Source organism: Passer montanus, unplaced genomic scaffold (assembly GCF_014805655.1).
Source record: "Passer montanus isolate IOZ18808 unplaced genomic scaffold, ASM1480565v1 scaffold118, whole genome shotgun sequence".
In the NCBI taxonomy this organism is placed as follows: domain Eukaryota; kingdom Metazoa; phylum Chordata; class Aves; order Passeriformes; family Passeridae; genus Passer; species Passer montanus.
The window spans coordinates 166,942-186,312 of NW_024358500.1; the positions used below are offsets into that span (position 1 = coordinate 166,942).

The 19,371-nt window shown below is 38.2% G+C and overlaps 1 protein-coding gene across 6 annotated transcripts in view; it reads right to left on the minus strand.

Annotated features, from left to right (window-relative positions):
- VPS13D (vacuolar protein sorting 13 homolog D) overlaps nucleotides 1-19,371 on the minus strand; it is a 96,741-nt gene that overhangs the window by 65,497 nt on the left and 11,873 nt on the right. For 4 of the 6 annotated variants that reach the window (XM_039697389.1, XM_039697388.1, XM_039697386.1 and 1 more), the window contains 15 exons: nucleotides 18,112-18,242; nucleotides 17,601-17,733; nucleotides 14,802-17,018; nucleotides 14,304-14,455; nucleotides 12,435-13,469; nucleotides 11,652-11,742; nucleotides 10,961-11,087; nucleotides 9,408-9,588; nucleotides 7,874-8,056; nucleotides 5,070-5,289; nucleotides 4,421-4,631; nucleotides 4,112-4,283; nucleotides 3,263-3,375; nucleotides 2,511-2,720; nucleotides 288-553 (listed from right to left, as the gene is read on the minus strand). In XM_039697389.1, the coding sequence (XP_039553323.1) occupies nucleotides 288-553; nucleotides 2,511-2,720; nucleotides 3,263-3,375; nucleotides 4,112-4,283; nucleotides 4,421-4,631; nucleotides 5,070-5,289; nucleotides 7,874-8,056; nucleotides 9,408-9,588; nucleotides 10,961-11,087; nucleotides 11,652-11,742; nucleotides 12,435-13,469; nucleotides 14,304-14,455; nucleotides 14,802-17,018; nucleotides 17,601-17,733; nucleotides 18,112-18,242 (5,442 nt within the window). The remainder of the gene's footprint in view (nucleotides 1-287; nucleotides 554-2,510; nucleotides 2,721-3,262; nucleotides 3,376-4,111; nucleotides 4,284-4,420; nucleotides 4,632-5,069; nucleotides 5,290-7,873; nucleotides 8,057-9,407; nucleotides 9,589-10,960; nucleotides 11,088-11,651; nucleotides 11,743-12,434; nucleotides 13,470-14,303; nucleotides 14,456-14,801; nucleotides 17,019-17,600; nucleotides 17,734-18,111; nucleotides 18,243-19,371) is intronic. The other 2 variants (XM_039697390.1, XM_039697387.1) reach the window with 1 other exon arrangement.

The following is a 19,371-nucleotide window of genomic DNA, read 5'->3' on the forward strand; positions in this document are numbered from 1 at the left end:
GTGTTGGGACTCTGGAAGGAGTCATGAATTATCATTCTTTGTAACCTTCTGTCCGTGTCCTTTCTCTATTCTTTAGTATAGTTTAGTACAGCATTCTTTAATACAATATAATATCCTAAAATAATAAATTAACCTTCTAAGAACATGAAGTCGGATTCTTTTCCTTCCTACTCCATCTGGAGACCCCAAAAATACCACAATTTCCTTTAATGTACCTGCTTTTACACCAGCACACGGCTTTTAATGAGAAAAACTCCTACAAAAACATCAGAGAAGAGCACATTTACCTGTCACATTAACCTTGACTTCCAGCTGCTTTTCTGCTGTCACAGGGAGGGAGGAACGTTTGGTAACCACCCCACTCTTCACAGCTTTGGGAAGAACAGCGATGTCACTGATGCAGGGGCGCTGCCGGCACGGGTGCGGATTCTCGCGCTTTCTGCTCTCTCCAGGAGTGCATAAAAAATCATGAACCAGTAACAGCCAGTCAAATATCAGGAACACACGAAGGTTGTTCAGAACAACTGTGAAACTGGAGGAATCCTTAGTAGACCTTTTAAGAAGAGAGAATCACACAGGTGAACTTTACAACCTGTAAATGTTTAAAATCATGCTGACAACTATCAGTATCTATAAGACTCATATGGCATTTTATAGGCATACACTTGGTTTACAGTCTGGCCTTTAAAATGCATACATACATTTATATATTTTTATATATATATTTAAACAGACTGAAATTCAACAATTTCCTGTACCCACCGAACCCCAACAGATCTTAACTGCACAAATTCTAAGCCACAATGCTACAAGAAATGAATTGAAAAACTACATGACAGGAAATTTATATAAGCTCCTTTAACACACATTATCAAGATTAATTTTCAAAATCTCAAATTTTAAAACCATTTTTTATTATCACGTTATGCCTGTTGGGTATCAAACCTAACATTCCATGTGTGAAACTCAGACCTGGCACGGAGATAAGAGGTACAATATGAATTTCCTCTGATACCCTGACACCATTTTGCAGCACAGGAAGCTGCTTTGTCATTCAGAAAAAATGTCAGCCTGCCTGAGCTCCCAGCATCCCATTCTGAAGGTCTGGCTAGGAGGGATAAAGTATTTGGCTTTGTGATCTGGAATACCAGTTACATTTGATCATGCTGACTGGAAAACCATCTAAGTGCTTAAATAGAATGAAACAATTTTCAATCCAGCACACTGTGAACTATAAAATCTCCAAAGAACTGTGATGCCTTAGTGGGGAGCAGCTCTGCCTGCACAGCTTCCAACAGCACAAGCCTATAACCCTCCCTGGCTCTCCAGGATATTTCAAGAGGCACCAGCCCAGTACAACACTATCAGAGTTCTGCCAGCCCTTGCATCTTCTGCCAAGGATGCTCTCACCACTAAAAACAGACCACATGCTGCTGCAGTTGAAATTTAAAATCACAACAGTTGGGAAGAAGATTCCTGAAACTCTCACTCATAAACCAGATTAGGCTGTACTGTGCAAACTCACTAACTGTGTCTAATCCAGCCGCCTACTGACTCAACAGTTCTGTGAAAACCATCTGGGGTTTTTTTAGGGTGTATTTTTTAGTAAATCCCATTTTAGTTTTAATCAAATTGAAATGCTGGCTACTTTCTGAACATATTTTTTAGGTACCTAAAACTGTAATGCAGCATCCAAATCTTATATAAAAAAATTTCTCTCAATTGCCAAGATTCTTTAGCTGTTTTTTATGAAAAATTGCCACTAAAATTTTCTACTGGACTAAAATAATCCACAATTCTTTTTCTACATTACTCCTGCAAGTTTTTGAGAAGTCATCACACTTATATAAGAGTGAGAAAGCTGAGCTTGGTCAGCAAATCAAATCAGAAGTGAAAGCAACATCTCAGTCATCTCACTTCACCCTCTTTTTAACATTCCAGAAAAAATCACCACGCTGATACAAGCTAAATACTGACATTATACTTTATATTCAAAATTTCAATAATAAATTAGATCAAAACAGGTAAGAAAAAACAAACAGGGTAGGACAGAACATAGAAGGGAATACAGAGATTGTTTTTGAAAGAGGTGGTGTTTCTGTATTTGATGCTCTCAGTAAACCACGTGTGACACCTGCTGGGAAACAGCTTTTGTGCATCTTATATTAAAAATTCTACAAACTGCTTTTATGCAGACACAAAAGTGATAGACCAGACTAATCAAGCTTTAAGCACTATTGATTTTAATAAATCAAACCTTCATCTGATCCATTACGCATTCAAACCTAAATTTTATTGCAATAAGTGAAGAGGAAAAAAACATCCAACAACTCACAGAGAATTCATAACTGCAGATTTCAATCTATCAAGTACCACTGATCACCCCAAAAATGTCATCAGATTGAAATGCAATGCCCCCAAGTATATCTACAATAATAACAGATGTATTAAAATCAGGAGAATACTGATTATGTCATTATTAAAAACAAACAAATCCCAGAATTACCAACCTGAAGTGCAATTCAATCTGGATTGCTCCTGGGCTACTGGTGTTCTTTGATGACTGAAAGATGCAATTGAAGACATTTGGGGGGCCTGTAGCATATTTCTGTCCAGCATAACGAGTGTCAAAGGCCATCATGGAATGAGAGACCAGATTTACAGACTTTGTTCCATCTGAAGAGCTTTCAAAAAGCAACTTGGATTTCTTAAAATCAAACCTGGGAGAATAAAAAGCAAAACAACACACCAAGGAGACTTACAGTTTATTTATTCCTTGGAGTCACTTATTTTACAAGTATGGCACTCTGCTGAAATGTTTCATCTAGGTACTTTCTAAAACAGCTACAATCACGTCCCACATCATAGAGACAGAAAATAGATCTGTACTAAATGTAATCATATTTTCCACTGATACAAAGCCTTCTGCATTTTAAAAAAACCAACAAGTCAACATAGCAGAAATCTGCTTTTTTAACCTTCCCTCATTTTGCCTTCTTAATTAAAATTATTTTGGGCAAGTACTGATTGCTGACTGTTATTTCAAGGACGAGTGGAAAGACAGACCATATCTTTTGAACAGTGTCATTCCCTTTCATCTTTCAGAGCAGCTTAAACTCTCAGTTTGGACTCTAATTAAAAAATTCCATTTCCCTCCATTATTATATTGTAATTCCACATATTATTTTAATTCTTGTCCTGTATCTTTCACATGAGCACAGCATTTAGGACAAGGTATTCAGTAAGAGAAGAACATTCTTACCTGGCTAAAGAGCTGCATCCATCTTTTCCCTTTGGATCCATCAGCTCCAGGCTCACATTAACCATGTCAATGAGGAATGACATGGAAGTATACACTTCTCCACTCAAAACTGTCTGAAAGTGGAAAACACCAACATTCTTTTTCAGAGCATCTGTTTAACTTTGATCTCTGAATTAACCTGTATTTCAGAAAAATGTAAGCAGATTTTGTGTGGAATCCTTCTTCAAATGGCTTCATCAATGGTTTCATTAACCATTACTGGGGAAATGTTACATCTCACAACACTGTGGCCTTTAACTTGAAAATGACCATTAATCCAGTCTCACAGTAGTGGTCTAGAGCTTCTTTGTCCTTAAAACATTGCTGCCATCAGCAAAATCAGCAACCCCCCTGTAGCCATGATATTTTATGAAAAATCCTCTGCTAGGATTTTTCCCATCCTGAGGAGCTGAGAGCCTCAGGAAAGAAATGTAAACAATAACTATCTGCTGCTGTGGAATGTAAGAGGTGCATCTTCCATTGGTCCACATGGATTGTTTCAATTGATGACCAATCACAGCCACCTGTGCCAAGGCTGTGAGCAGTGACAGGATTTTGTTATGCGTTCTATTCTATTCTATTCTTGGTCTTTGTAGCCTTCTGATCACCTTCTCTCTCTGTTCTTTTAGTATAGTTTTAATGTAGTACTTTAATGCAATATATAACATAATAAATCAGCCTTCTGAGAAAAATGGAGTCAAGCCTCGTGTCCCCACACTTTGAACATCCACCACAACACCCCCCCCCCCCCCCCCCCCCCCCCCCCCCCCAGACATTTCAAGAGAATTTCAGCTGCACACAGATCCTTACAAGAATTCTTGGATCCTGCAAGTCATAAGGGCGCATGAACTCCTCGATGGGCTCGCCGAGGTTGTTCTCCAGCAGCCCACGGATCAGCTTGTACTTGTTCAGATCCAGAGAGCAGTGCACTGAGGACAGGTTGCCATGGATTGAAATGTCTGCCACAGCGTGACTCAGCTCTCTGCAACAAAGAGGAAAAGAGAAAACCTCAGTGCTTCCAGGAGCTCCAACACAGCAGGCAAGACCTTTAGGGTACAACAAAAGGCACCTAAAACACTGCTCTAGGTGACAGCATAAAGTGACCCTGTTTAAACTCACTTGTCCAAATTTCTCTCTACTTTTAACTTCAGTCTGAAGGGTTCTGTCAGCAGGCTCCCTCCTGTCTGCCTCACCAAGAAGGATGGAAAGCTCAAATCTGCACTGGTATCTTCCACAGCCTTGGAATACTCTCTCTGGTATCTTTCAGCAGCAAAGATGTCCATGTCCTGCAGATCAACTACAATGCAGTCTAAGAGGCAGATGTGATCCTCTGCAAGCACACAGGAGATAAAACATTAAGGAAGAAAAACAGAAGCTGTGCAAAACCTACTTTTAAAAAGAAATTTAATTTAGTTTTGATTTTATTCCACATTTTTTTAATTCATGTTCATCAGTATCTGTAACTAGCAGATACCAAGCTCACTCACAGGTCAATCTAATTCCTAATCAGGAGATCAAGTACACTCTTTGTATGTGTACAATATGCATCTCAAAACATCCAATTTGCAGGACTGTTCTTCCAGAAATTGAACTACAACTCGCTAATCCTTTAAGCTGCAAAAAAATCAGCCTTAAAGCTCAGAAGTGATTTATTCTCCCATCTACAATCTTCAGACCCAGAGCCTCATACATTTCAGTGTCACATATGTCACTGTACTGTTTCACAAGGCAAAAGAAGCTCCATGGGGTTCCTGTGGCTCTCACATACCTGGGCTCTCAGGGTTTGGGACAACAGGCAGCTTTGATGGCTGCCCTTGCTGCTTACTCGATGTGCTCCCTGCAGGATCATTCTTCAGCCTAGAAATGTTTGTTCCTGATGATTTTTTCATGACCAATCCTTCCATTGCTAATTTGGACTCATCAGCACTTGTTTTCTTCATGCTATGTTTTGGGGTTCCCATAGGAGAAGAAAATTGAACTGAATCCTGCTAATGAAAGAAATTTTGTAATTAACATTAGATTTTTGACTTAAATCCTAAGGAACCAACGCATCAACATACAAGCTGCAAGAAATCACTAAAATGCCATTATATTCTGTTGTAGAAAGTATGTTACTGGAATGCCAGCATCCTCTGCTGTAGAAAAATGGCCAGACTTTCCTCCTATAGCCTTAGCAGGAGATGAGAACATTTTCTTTGTAAAAAAAGTTCATTTCAGCAACCTTCCTCAAAAAGGTGTAGAATCTTTTCAATGAGAAATTAATTCAAAAGCAGAGGGTTTTGCATAAAACCAAAATACTCTCATGTAAATGAAATTAATACCAAAATGGAGGGGTAAGACTGTGACAGTATTAAACATTTCTGTAGAGTAAAGACTGTTAAATATTTAAAGCTGTTTTTCAGGTGATGAAAAAAATATATGCCATTATTTCTGCAAAATCATGTCAGCAACTTCATATTTTATTACAATACGTGAACTAACACTTCTACCCATGCACATTTTATGCCCTTTAAATACTTCAGCTGTCACACCAAAATGTGTCCCAAAATTCTCCTTCAGTTTAAGGTTGGACAGATGCCTACACTTAGTGGTAAATTCCTCCCAGGTGAAAAAAGAAAAATTCATTTATATTGATGTAAAACATTTTAGACATCTCCCAACCACCACATATCCAGTGGAAATCCATGAGCTGTCTTACATCAAAAACCTGCAAATTTCACTATAAAAACAGTCACATCAACATTTGAAATTTCTTTCCCCAAAAATCCTGCCTGACCAATCTGACAGCCTTCTGTGATGGAATGGCCCCAACCACTCTGTGATCTGTCTGGTGGAAGAGGTTTATGCACCACCTTCATAGCCCAAAGGCAGTTTGGGGATCATCTGTCAATCACTGCAATTAATTAACCTCGTGTTCCACATGCAGGCAGCAATCATCTTGAGTGATTTACTCAGCCCTTACTCCAAGATTGCTCACTTTGCCCCTGACTCCTGTATTGTTACTATCATTTCCTATCTTCCTTCTGTATCCAGTTTCTGATGTCACATCAATATCTACCATAAACTTCTCTTTTTGGTTTTAATTATTAGTATTTTCTTGCCTTATGTGGTTTTTAAATATTAGAAAAAATTGGAAAAATTAATTGTAAACACAACCAAAGATTTTAAGAAAAAAAATTGAGGACATGAACATCCAACTTCATACTGTAAAGAAAAGACTGAAAAGTACATGCAAAGGAAAATCATCACATCATCTATAAATCTATGAATTTATGCAATTAAATCCAAATTAGCAGCTCCTCAGACATGCATAAAGAGCACACCACAAAAAGTCTACATCCAATTCTTATAGAATTCAGCAAAACCTTTAGAAGAGAAATATCATTTTTAATAAATGAAGTAGCTTTTTAAATGCTAAATTCCAGAAGAATGCTTTCTTTTTTATAGAATGAATGAGGAGCACCTGAACACTGCCATAAGGATGTGAAATACCTCAAATAAAACAGGATCCTTGTATGCATTGCCTTGTAAAATCCGATCCTCAAAAATAAACACAGGACAGAGGAAAAATGAAAACAAAACCAACAAAAAAAGCCAAACCCCACCTAATTCAATTTCAAACACCTACATTTCTACAGTGCTATATAACACAGTATTTTTAGGCTGAAATAAAATTATGGTGCACATTTTCTTTAACTTATAATGTTAATTTGTGAGTCTACTGCTTACAAAGCTGTACTTGTATCACACACTACAGTGCAGGAAACAACCCAACAGCAGAGTCCACTACAGGAAAGACACAGGCAGGTACCAGTCAGGTGAAGGCAACACACACCACAAATCCACTGCAGCAATTTAGTCCATCTAACTTCTAACCCCTTCAAAATGGAATTAGAGGGCTCCCAGACAACCCCCTATTTTGTTGAATGAGTTAGATACAGAAAGCCATCCAAGATGGATCTTCCTTCTCCCAAATTTTGTGGCAGCACCAGCTACTCCTGTCCTGTGCTTTGCCACATGTTCAATCACTGGAAACCTTTCCCATGGATTCACCTCATCAAAGCAACTACACACACTCAGTTTCACTGAGAGCAGAAAAAAAATAAACCCAATTCTGTTCTCCAGTGTGTTAGAGCAAGTCTCAGCCAACAGAGACTCCTGTTTTCTGCTGCTCACACTGTGGAATTTTGAGTGGTAAACAACTGCAGTAACAAAGAAGGGTGAGCTGAAAGCCCATCCTGTCCCACATTCAGGTGTGCACCTGGTTGGGTCCTGACTCCTCACCAGAGCAGCTGGAGTGAGTTCAGCCTCCTTTACTCCCTCTGCTCTCTCCAAACACTCAGTTCAGTCTCCCCTCTGCCCCAAGCTCAGGACAGGAAGGGCAGCACAGCACAATCCATATGAGCACATCTACAAGATTTGCCTGCACACTAGCACAGATTCTCACTAGTAGAACTATAAAGTCTATATATAAAGTAAAATTTAAGAATCATTTAAAATTTTGATTTAGAAATAAAACACGCAAGAACTAGCAAAACTGCAAGCTGCTAAATTAAGAAGCAATGTTCCTACCTTGTTCTTTAATGAAAAGGTACCAGGCATTCCTGCAAACAGGAATTTGTTCTTGACTTTCAGCTTTCCCAGATTAGCTACAATGAGACTGTTGGACTTGGAGCTCTCAGGTATAAGCAGAACAGGAGCCCCAGCCTCAATATCAAGAAGAACTCGGGAAGCTCGCTGGGCTTTATCTCTCACCTGGAAAGAGCAAAAACACATTAAAAAAAGAATTACAGAAATTGCAGGAAGCAGGTGATTATTTTCCACTGATTAGTACTGAACTCAGGATCATTACCCCTTGATTTACAAAATTAAGGTACGGTAAGAGTTTATAGCAAACAAAAACAACAAAACAACCAACTAAAACCCCTCAATCTCTTGTTTTAGGCAGAGAATAAAGGGTCATTTACAAAGTATTTTGACCTAAACAGGAAAAACCTGTGCAAGAGGTGCAGCACTCAGGAGTGACACACTCTTTCAGCCCTGAACTAAGAGTCAGGACACTATTCAGCTCACCACATAACAAATTACTTAAGAAAAATTATATGCAAAAAGAAAAACCCCATTATTTAGAACAGATGTTTCAAAATCAGATTCAAACTTCTCACCTGATGCACAATGAAGCATTTTAATATCCAAGCATTCACTGTCTTCCCTTCAATTATGAGAAGCTTATTTTAAAAGAAGACTATTGACTGTATTAATTACTCCCACACTGGGTCATGTGGTCTATGGCTGTCCTGATTATTGTAACATTATCATGTCCTATATACTCTATTTTGATATACTCTTACCTTGCTCTACAATCTCTATATTCAGACATTCTACCACACAGAAGTTCTGATGGTCTCAGACTACCAGCCATCAAACTAAATCAGAGACACACACCTGAGTGGAACAGAACTTCTCACTTGGTTCTCCTAATTCAGGTATTATTAACTTATGAACAGTGGAGAATAAGACAAGGTAACACCTTGACCCTTTCTCTCCAGTGCATCCTGCAGAAACCAGGTGCTGAAGTTTTAAGGAATGTGTACATTTGGTATTCTGCACTTTCAAACAGCAGCAGGATCATCCTAATTAAGTTCTCTTGACTACAAGATGAGCATGAGAAATCTCTACTGTTGTCATGCTCTTCTAAAGTTCTTCTAAGCCTTCTGATGTTTACATTTTTGTAATGGAGTTTCTCATGCACTTTTCATGCAAATAATGATTGGTTTGCATTCCTTTCTGGAGGAAGAGAGAATTGATGGACTGTTGGTTTGACCAGTGTGGTTGGAGAGGTGGCAATTTCATCCTGCAATCCATGGTCACTTTTGGAATTCTATAAATATTGAGGTCTGGAAATAAACCTGCCCTTTTTTGCCTTGGACATCTCAGCGTGTGAGTGTCGTTCATTTGGTGTCCCACTGCGACACTCTACTAACAGCAAAACTCTAAAACCTCCCACATTTCAACTCACTTGAGTGATGCATTAACATAAATTATATACCACATTTCAACTGCAAAAAGCAGGCTGGGAAAGGATAGAAAAAAGACCCAGACATACTGTTTGTCCTTCAATTGCTGCTCTCTGCCTCCCCAGGACATCTTGGAGCTGAGTAAAATGCTGGATGAAAGAAACCACCTCGGCCTGGAAGCGCTGTGTGTGCACGTACTGGACAGAGGCCATCCTCAGGGTGACACAGATGTCACAATCCCGCTGCAGCAGCGGGTCCGGCCTCCCATACCTGTGAGAAGGGTGGAAAGGAAAATTTACCAATCTTAGCTACATTTTAGAAGCAGCACTGTGGCATTCACATTCTCTGAACATGATCCTTCACCCAGAGTTTTTCTCCTGGGAAGCTGAAAGGCAGTGAGAGGCCTCAGAGAAAAGGAAAACAACTCTTATCTCATTTGCTTCTCCTGTGTTGTGCTCATGTGCAATGTGTTTGGAGATTGTTCACGCACAGGTGATTGTTTCATTGCATTCTGCTGTGAGTTGTTTTCACTCTTTGGCCAATCAGGGCCAAGCTGTGTCGAGACTCTGGAAAGAGTCACGAGTTTTCATTATTATGTTTTTAGCATTGAGTAAGTATCCTTTCTGTAGTATAGCATAGTACTCTAGAATTATATACTATATAATACATAGAAATATAGTATTCTACTGTAGAACAGTATAGTATTATTTATTATATAGTATAATAAAGTAATAAATTAGCCTTCTGAGAACATGCAGTCAGATGCATCATTCTTCCCTGCCACGGGGCTCGCTGTGCATTTACAATACTGCACTGGACGTTTTGCTGCATTCAGAATACTAATATAGAGGATTTAACTAATGTTCACAGCATGTAATTAACACTATTTCAGTTGCAGACATGAAGTATTTGTTTTGTATTAATTACTTGATACTAAATTTTGTACATTTAAGTGGTGATGAGTTTTAATTAAACAAATAAAAATATTCTGCATTTGGAATGTACCTTTAATCTCTGCATATCAGTTAGACCTTTGGTGATTTTATATCACAACAGTGGCATTTAAGGTAACTACTCCACTGCAGGATAATGTATACATTCAATTCTGAATCAGTGTGTGTCATATTTGAAATTAATTCCATAACATTACTTGGATAATTTCTAATCTGATGAATTGGAAAAACAGGAAACATCACAAGATAAGACCTATTCGTTAAAACACAACAACGAAATTCCAATTGACATTATGATAAAAGCAAACCCCTTATTCCAAAATCAAGAAGCAATGGAAAATCTATTTCATCAGTTGAAAACCTCTTCCAACTTTAAAAAAAGAAACATTTTAGCTAGGAACAAACTACCATGTAAATACTTTCAAGAACACCTTCAGAGGTAAATAAAAAACTACCTTTCCTTTTCTGCTTCTTCATACATTGCAAGACAAAGTTAAACATCTTAAGTTTATAACTGAAAATATTCTAAGCCCCACTTAAGTCCCAAGAGACCAAAGCAGAATCATGCAGCCCTGACAGTTGTGGGCTTGGGTTTTCTGGGTTTGTTCAACTTTTGGGGTTTTTGGGGAGGGTTGAAAGTTAATGGAGTAACAAGCTAATATAGAGTAACAAAAAGTTTAAATTCATACTTAAAGATTTGAAAAATGAGTGCCTCTTCACCACTTGTAGTGAAACGTTCTCTGTAAAACTCTCCATGAGATGTAAGATCACTTAAGGAAAGACTTCCAATACTTCCCTGCAAGGCTAAATCTCCCTCTGGAAAACAAAGGACAGAAAATCAGGATCCTCAAACACAAATCAGTTACTAAACCCCAAACGTTTCTGTTAGTGGGATAGCCTCACTACAAGGAATTAAATAAATCAATTCAATTAAACATTAAACCTCATGTTCAAAGAAAATCATGTGTTTCTACTACAAAGATTGTATTAACCCACACATTACTCTAGGCTTTACACACATCATGTGATCACACCACTTTGATTTGTGAAGCTTGGATACAACTACTTTTTTTCCTCTAGAACAGTAATAAAAACTATTGTTCTGCTCTGTGAAAGCAAAGTATTAAAATCACAGCCAATCACAGCTAAAATGATGAAAGGTTTGACAACTGGGAGGGATGCCATGATTTAAACAAACCCTAAAAAAGCAAAGGAAGAAGCAGTGGGAGGAGAATGTACATTTTGTCCAGAAAAAAACACAGAAACCCCAATGAGCACCAAAAGAAAAACATTTAAAATCATAACTCCAGTGCACATTTTACTCAGGTGCACTCATTTTATTTCAAGCTGCAAACAACGTGAGCCCTTCAATCTACTCACCCATCACTTGCAAGTGAGCTGCAAGTTTTGCCACACTGGCTTTAGCAAGCTCACTGGTTGCCTTATTCAGGACTAAGGATAAAGAATGGACCTGGTCAAATAAAACAGAAAGAAATTGCTATGAAAAACATGACTTCAGAGCCTGAACATCTTGTTTAGCTTTTCTCCAAGACAACTGCCCCGTAACACTCGAATGGCAAACAACAATTATCTGACTGGAGACACTGATTGTTACTGCCTTGTTTGCACATTAATGGGTCTCCCAAACAATTCAGAATGATCAGACCAAGAACAAATCCCAGCACTGTTACCTTCATCCTCTCTTTTGTCACATGTAAGTTAGACTGCAGGGCCTCTAGGCAAAGACTGTATTATATACACATACCACATGTGTTTTTCAAAAAACACATGTTTATACATATAGATATATAAACATATCTGGATATATATTTATAAAATATAGACTTTTTGCATACATAAACTCCACAGTACCTAGAACAGCACAGTGCCAACTGCAGCATGTTAGGTCTTTAATATTGAAGCAACCTTTTCATTCAAGAGAGGGTCACAGAGGAAGGGAGCCAAGCATTTTGCAAATGTTCTGCTTTTCTATAACTCCTATTTTTTTTAAACTACATCTACATACATTTTAATTCTGCTTCTGCATTTGTGTACACTCCCCACCAGAAGATAAAACACACGCTGTAAATGTCACCTTAAGTTGCTATAAACCAGATGCTTTATGACAGACAATCCAATTACTGTTTTGCATGTCAAGTATACCTTTAGATCCAGTTTAGTGTTTACAGGCTCTTGGACTTGAGAAGCTGACAAGGAATTTATTTCTGCTTTGATTGTCTGCTGAGTATCTTCAGGCTGCGGCTTCATAGCATGGTTATCAGCAGTGGATCCAATCCCAAAGAAATCCAATATTACTACCCAAGTTTGCAAAGTTATTAACACATCTAGACAATTAAAATCAACATCTACACTACGGTTAATTTTGTTATAACGAGAAGAAAATTCAGGATGTTTCCTATCCACTAGAAATATATTGATATGAACTAATGAACCATCAAAGTTACTTTTTCCACAGGACAACTTGGATCTGTCTGCTGATGGAGAAGGAGGTGGAGTCAGAGGATACTCAGAATCAGCATCTTCTTTTTGCTTCTTACGGGAGGCACAAACTGGTCTTTGGTACAGCTGAAAGACATTAGGTGCTTCTTCCATATGGGAAGGGAGGGACCGTGGCATATCTGGATATTCTGCATTGGACACTGAGGGACAGGACTGTGAAAGATACTCCTTATGTGCTAAACTGGATGGTTTGGGTGCTCCATGGGACACCATGAGGTTCTTATACTTAGAGTCTGGATTCTTTTCCAAGAGATCTTCCATCAGCAGGGAACGCAAGGCAATCTGAATGGACAAGGTCTGAGGGTGGTCTTTGGCAAACTCAACATCAAAATCCTGAAACTTAAGGCTGACAAGACCTTGTGCCCCAAGTGTGAGATCACCACTTAACTGAACCTGGAGCTCTGAGATGTGAAAGTTTGCTTGAATTTGAGTAAAAGATTTTGTTTCCTTGATAGCTAAGGGCTTGTTTGGAACAGAATTAAAACTAGAGTGGCTGAACAAGCCATTTTCCTTCCGTTCACTCAAGAATTCTGTGCCTGTACTATGAAGTGATGCTGAAGGAGAACTAAGACTAGTTGTAGATACAGAAGTGGCTGAAAATTTGTTCAAGTCTTCACTGTAAATTAAATTATCCAGAGTCTGAAGGACTTGTTCATATACATGTTTTGCTAACACCACCTACAATGTAGAGAAAAGAAACAATCATCAATCACACTGGAGCTCTCTATATTAATGGAATCAATACATATAATCTAAAACTTGTAAGTGGAATTTCAAACCACACAAATTTTAAGTTCATCCAAGATGATGATGATAATAATAATAATAACAATAGCAACAACAGTAATAATAACAATGCAAAACAAGGAACAATGCAAAACTGAGGCAAAATAGCTCTTCTGTATGAGCTCTGCAAGATGACACCACCCAGAAAGACATGGGATGGGATCCCAGAATAGGATACCTTGTATTCCTGGGCAAAAACCATCCAAACAGAGTTAGTTAAAAATAATTCACCACCTGAGCTTACACAGTAATATATGAAACAAACATTCTACGTAGCCATCATGGTTTGTCTCCTAAGTTCCAGTTTTCTCTATTTAAAACCTCTGCTCCTGCACAGATTTTTTCAAGGTAATGGCATATTAATTCTCAGTTTCAACTACAACTGCAAATAAACTCAGTTTCAACTACAACTGCAAATAAACTCAGTTTCAACTACAACTGCAAATAAACTGTTTGGACAGTGTCATTTGGACAGTGACACATTCACTTTTCGTTCTGTGATCAAGATAAGCAAAAGTTATACTAATTCATAAAGATGTCTAAAATGTCCCCAGACAAGTTAAATATTGCTCATTATTATTATGATTTAAGACTGTCTCTTCTAACCATGTCTATAAGGATCTGATTTCTAAAATGTTAAACCTGAAGATAATGGCCTGAAAAATACTTATCTTCTATGCAGAGAAATATTTTTATATTGATAATGGAAATACTACATTTCTTTACCTGAAGGGGGTTCACAAATTTGCCTTCAATTTTCATAATGCTTGATATTCCAAAGTCTTCATTACACAGAGGAAAAGTTAAATCCAAATCTTTCTCTAGTGGTATCTTTTCCAATTTAAACTGGATCGTGGTGTTATTCAGAATGTGGAAAGCTTTAAGAGAAAGTGAAATTAAAACAACATTAGAGTAAGGGAACTGACTAGCCCATAAATACTGTATGGAAGAGATAACACAGTAGCTATTGAACTTGCTCAGAACCTGAGCAATGCTGGACTAAGGTTCTGTGGTTATGTTTTGCTCAGTTTCTGCTTAAAAGGCACAATTCCATTTTTGCTCAGGAGACCAAAAATGGATATAAATACAATAACTAGCCCATTGTCATTAAAACAGACCAATGTGTTTTAGTAGGATGGGTGAAGCAGAATATACAGTCAATACATATTTTTAACACATATACTACTCATATTATAATAATTAAGACTCCTCTGATTAACATACCATGACCTTTATGTAATGATTCAAAGAAGTCATGACGAGTGAAATGAGATTCTTCCTGGCTGTTCATGCTGGCAGGACCTGATGAAGAATGTGACCCACGGGGTATTCCACTTGTAGGCTCCTTCTTGTTTGTAAATTGACTACTATTTAATGAATACATTTTAATATCTTTAATTTCAACTTGCAGCCTATCACTTGTAGACTCATCTTCTCCTGGTACAAAATTCTGAATAGATATTTGTCCTAGATGACCTACAAGCAGCTCAGAGCTACCAGGCTTTCGAGGTATGGAGACAATTGGGGATTCAATGTTTACATTTAATATAAGCTTGATGGTATCAGCTTTGAGGGACTGTGATCCAAATGCACTGCCTTCATTATCTTCTGCATTGGCAACATCTCTTGATCGTGGTGTGGTATCAAACAAAGAAACCATTTCACTGTATTCAGCAGTTTTAGTTGCCAAGACTGTTGTCACTTTTGAAGCTGCACTTTTCAACATGCTGCGGAAATTCTCTTCCAGCTCATCCATGGACAAAGTCAGTTCTTTCAAAAATTTGGCTGAGTGGTTGTAGTGCAAGGAGGCCATTTTGAGGTTGAGAGAACACTCCTCTTTTGACTTTTCTGTGAAAGTGAAACTTAAAGCATCTGGAAGGCTATTTCCATCATCAAGCCTAAAGAATAAAGATTCAAAGAAATTTACATCGCCAGTGAGATTTTCACACCTCCCTGTGCTCCCTATGCTCACCACATACTGGTTCTTTACATTCTCTTCAATCAGATCCATAAGGTGAAGGCATCCAAGAGAGCCATTCACCTCCAGTTTACTACACATGGAGACATTGACTTTGGTGCCACCAATACTGGCTGTTGCAATTTTTCTGCCATATTTTTCTCCATTTGACATGGCAACTGTCCTGAGGAGGAGTACATTTAACCAGTGAATATCCACTGCTACCTCTGTGTTCTGTGCATAAGTAGACTGGAATGTTTCCTGTTCCCTCCAACCTCTCTCCAAGTCAGCTATTAAAGGCTGAGGACTAGAATCTTCTTTCTCCTTGGGGAAAGATTTCTGGAGAAACCCAATCAGTTCAACAATAGTCTCTGGGTTAAGGATGATATCCAGGTTGTTCACCTGTAAAGAGATCACCTGCAGACTGCTATCCAAGTTCATCGATGGGCATTCTGCACTCACAAACTGATACTCCAATTTTATCAAGGACTCTTGATCTTTTCCATTGTTACTGGGTGAGGTGTTGGAGGGTGTACTGCATCTCTCTGCTAAACCAGCAACATCAATGGGATGTTTATCTTGTGGTCCAGAGACTGGGGACTGAGCCCTGCTGTCTCGAAGGCTTCCTGTTGGTACATAAAAGCTCAAGTTCTTATGAGAAGCCATCAAAAGATCAAAATCTGTTCCATATGTTTGCATAGTATCAACCAGTAAGAGGCCATGGACAGTCAGGGACACCTCTGCATCATAAGGTCTTTTCACAAAATGGGCATTGGTGCCAAAAACCTTGAGCACAGAGATGTATCGCCCATTACTCTCAACACCCAACTGCATACAGTTTACTTTGAACTCAGCCAAAAGCAGCTGGGACTCAACGAGAACTTCCCGGGTGTGCTGCTCGAGCATGACAACACTCTGGGTCAGATTCATTACAGAATCGTGCAAACTGCCAAACTGGTCAACCTCTGCAAAAATCTTGTCTTTCCCTAAATTCAGAGCATCTGAAGACTTAGCTTCAGATGTACTCAGCTGTGCCAAACAGTTCCTCAAAGCCAGCACTTTGTCTTCGTTGATGTGAATTTTCAAGTCTGGCAGGTTGCCAGACAAGACAGCTCCAGGGTATTTTGGGTCAGATGTGTAGATCAGTCTGTGCTCCAGCTGCAGGTGAACATTGAATTTTTCTACCACATGAGTTGGACCCACATCACTATCCTGAACATGTTTCCAGTTGTCTTTCACTCGGCCCACCATGATCTGAAGGTCCATAAAAGAAAGTGTGTATCTCTCATACATTTTTTTACTCATTAAGTGTGCCTGTAGCTGCTCTTCACTTATTTCTACTCCAGTAAATTCAGACATTTTGATGTCACTATTGGTGTTGGATTCTGGTGGTGGAGTATTGGGAGGAGTTGCAAGAGGTGTTTTATATTCTTCATCACTCAATTCATTGGCTTCTGAAGAAATGGCACTCCTCTTAGAATCTTCTGTGGATTAAAAACACAGTAAACAAATAAAAGTAAGTATTCTTCTCCCTTCTCAGATGTTTCCTATGATCATCTGATCATCCTGTCTGAAGTGCTATTTTTTTTAACACAAAGCATATCTGGTACTGTCCTTGCCTCCTTCCACTGTCACTTCCTTTTTCCTCAACAAGAAACCTGCTATACTTCTACATTCACAGAGGTGACAGTCACAACGTAGTACAGAAGCTATTAAAATACACCATTGTCTCATTTTTAACCCACTTACTGCAAGATTTACTTTTGACCAAGCTGTCAAAAAAAGAACCCATTACTCTGCCCACACAATTCTCCTAATCCTCAAAACCAAATGAAAGGTAAGATCTTCTTAACTACATTATTTTTATCCTCAGGTTTTCTTCAACTGGCTTTATTGCCTAATATTAACTTTTATTTTATTATCTTCAGAAAATGATTTTTTTCTACTTTACAAACAGGAACATCCCCCAAAACTTCCCTGTACTTTTTTTACCCTTTTTTTTTAAGCTCTAACTTTCTGAAAGAAGATAGAAAGAAAAGGAAAGCTGCAATAATTCTAGATCATACCTTGAGAATTTGTGAGTAATATTCTTCCCAGATCTACAACAACTAACACAGGATCCACAAACTTGAAATCATCGGGAAAGATCACCTGAGGGGCAGAGATATCAAGGCACACAGTCCAGCTTTTGCTGTTTTCCTGAAAGTTAAGAAGAAAGACATAATAGCCCACAAGGAAACAAACCAAAAAAAGCCATGTGAAACATCTATCAGTCACTTTTTCTCCTGATGAGCTGATTGTCACAAACTGCAGCCACACTCAGGTTTGGTACCTTGTTAAACCACAGACTTGCACTGTAGTCAATAAAAAAAAACATTTTCAGCAGGTGAAAACATGCCCTGCACCTCAAGCCTGGATTGATTGACAGCAAAAGGCATCTAAAACACCTCCTGGAAAACTCCCCTCCTGCTCACAAAGAACATGACACAAACAACAACAAACCTCACTCTTTAGAGTTTCAAGTCCTAAACCAAAAGGCTAAAAGTGCACATAAACATTTTGGGGGCAAAAACTTACAATGAAGTCTCCAACTAATAAACGATCGATCGTTTGTCGGATTTCAGCTTTCGTCTGCATTTTCAGCTTGTTGTACTGTCTTCTGGCAGCTTCAGCCACTCTTGCCTCTAACTCAGACTGATAACCAAAACCTGCACAAGAGAGGGAGAACTGACTAGGTATAACTTTGTTCACCTTTCATTGAATCAGAAGAAAAAGAGGAAAGAAGAGAAAAGATTTATTTCAAATTTTAGTAGTAAAATACAGAACAGGAAAAGACAGCAGGTGAAAGTCACTGTGCCTAATCACCAGGTTGCTGCACAGAAAAAAGGAAGTATTTAAGCACAAAACAAGTAATCACCCTAAAAAAATACTTCCTAATAAATTTTCTGGTCTTTCTCTCACAGACCTTCAGCCTGAATAATTAAATTTGAGTAATTGAGAAAGGGTGCTGAGTACGGCCACCGAGGAAATTCTGACTAAACATTAAGATGTGCACATGTAGGCAGTGGTTTTTTGTTTGCTTTGTTGGTTTGTTTGTTTTAAACTTGAGTATTTATGGAATATTCTCACCTTGTGAGAAAAGATGCCACATGTACCTTTATACCAGGTAACTTGAATCTTTTGGTATTTACCATAATCAGCAAAAAACCAAGTGGTATTTCAAGAACATTTTCATGTTCCTCAGGTTACTCACTGTCACTTCTCATCTCCCCAGAAACTGAACTACCAAAACTGCAAAAGTGGCCACTTTATGGTGTTACAGGCCTAGGTACTAGAACCCTAAATCTTGTTGTGTTTAGAAATTTAAGGAACGAGTATGTTCAAATCTAAAAATCAAGATATCTCAAGAAGATGTAACAAAGGGCACACTTAATCTCATCAACAAAAAAATACAACAGGAAATGGAATACTATTTCCTCTGTATCATTACTACAGAAATATTCTTTTAACTGCCCTCTCAAAAAAAACTCCATCAATTGCGAGAACAGATTGGAGGAATAAGTCCCCTCTCCTTATTTATGCATTTTAATTTAGGGGACATGAACATCCACCATGGGGCATAACACCAACTTGCAGTTTTAAAGCACAAGTAGCATGAGTCTACCAAAGCAAAATCCCTGATTTAATTAAACAAAGAACAAAACAAAGGAACAAAACCCTCCAGACAAGACTTGGAGTATTGTTAAATTTGAACTTAAAGTGAAGATTCTTTGATTAGTGCTTTATATTTCTAAGAATGAAAATAAATAAAAATCAAATACAAGAAAAGATGCAATT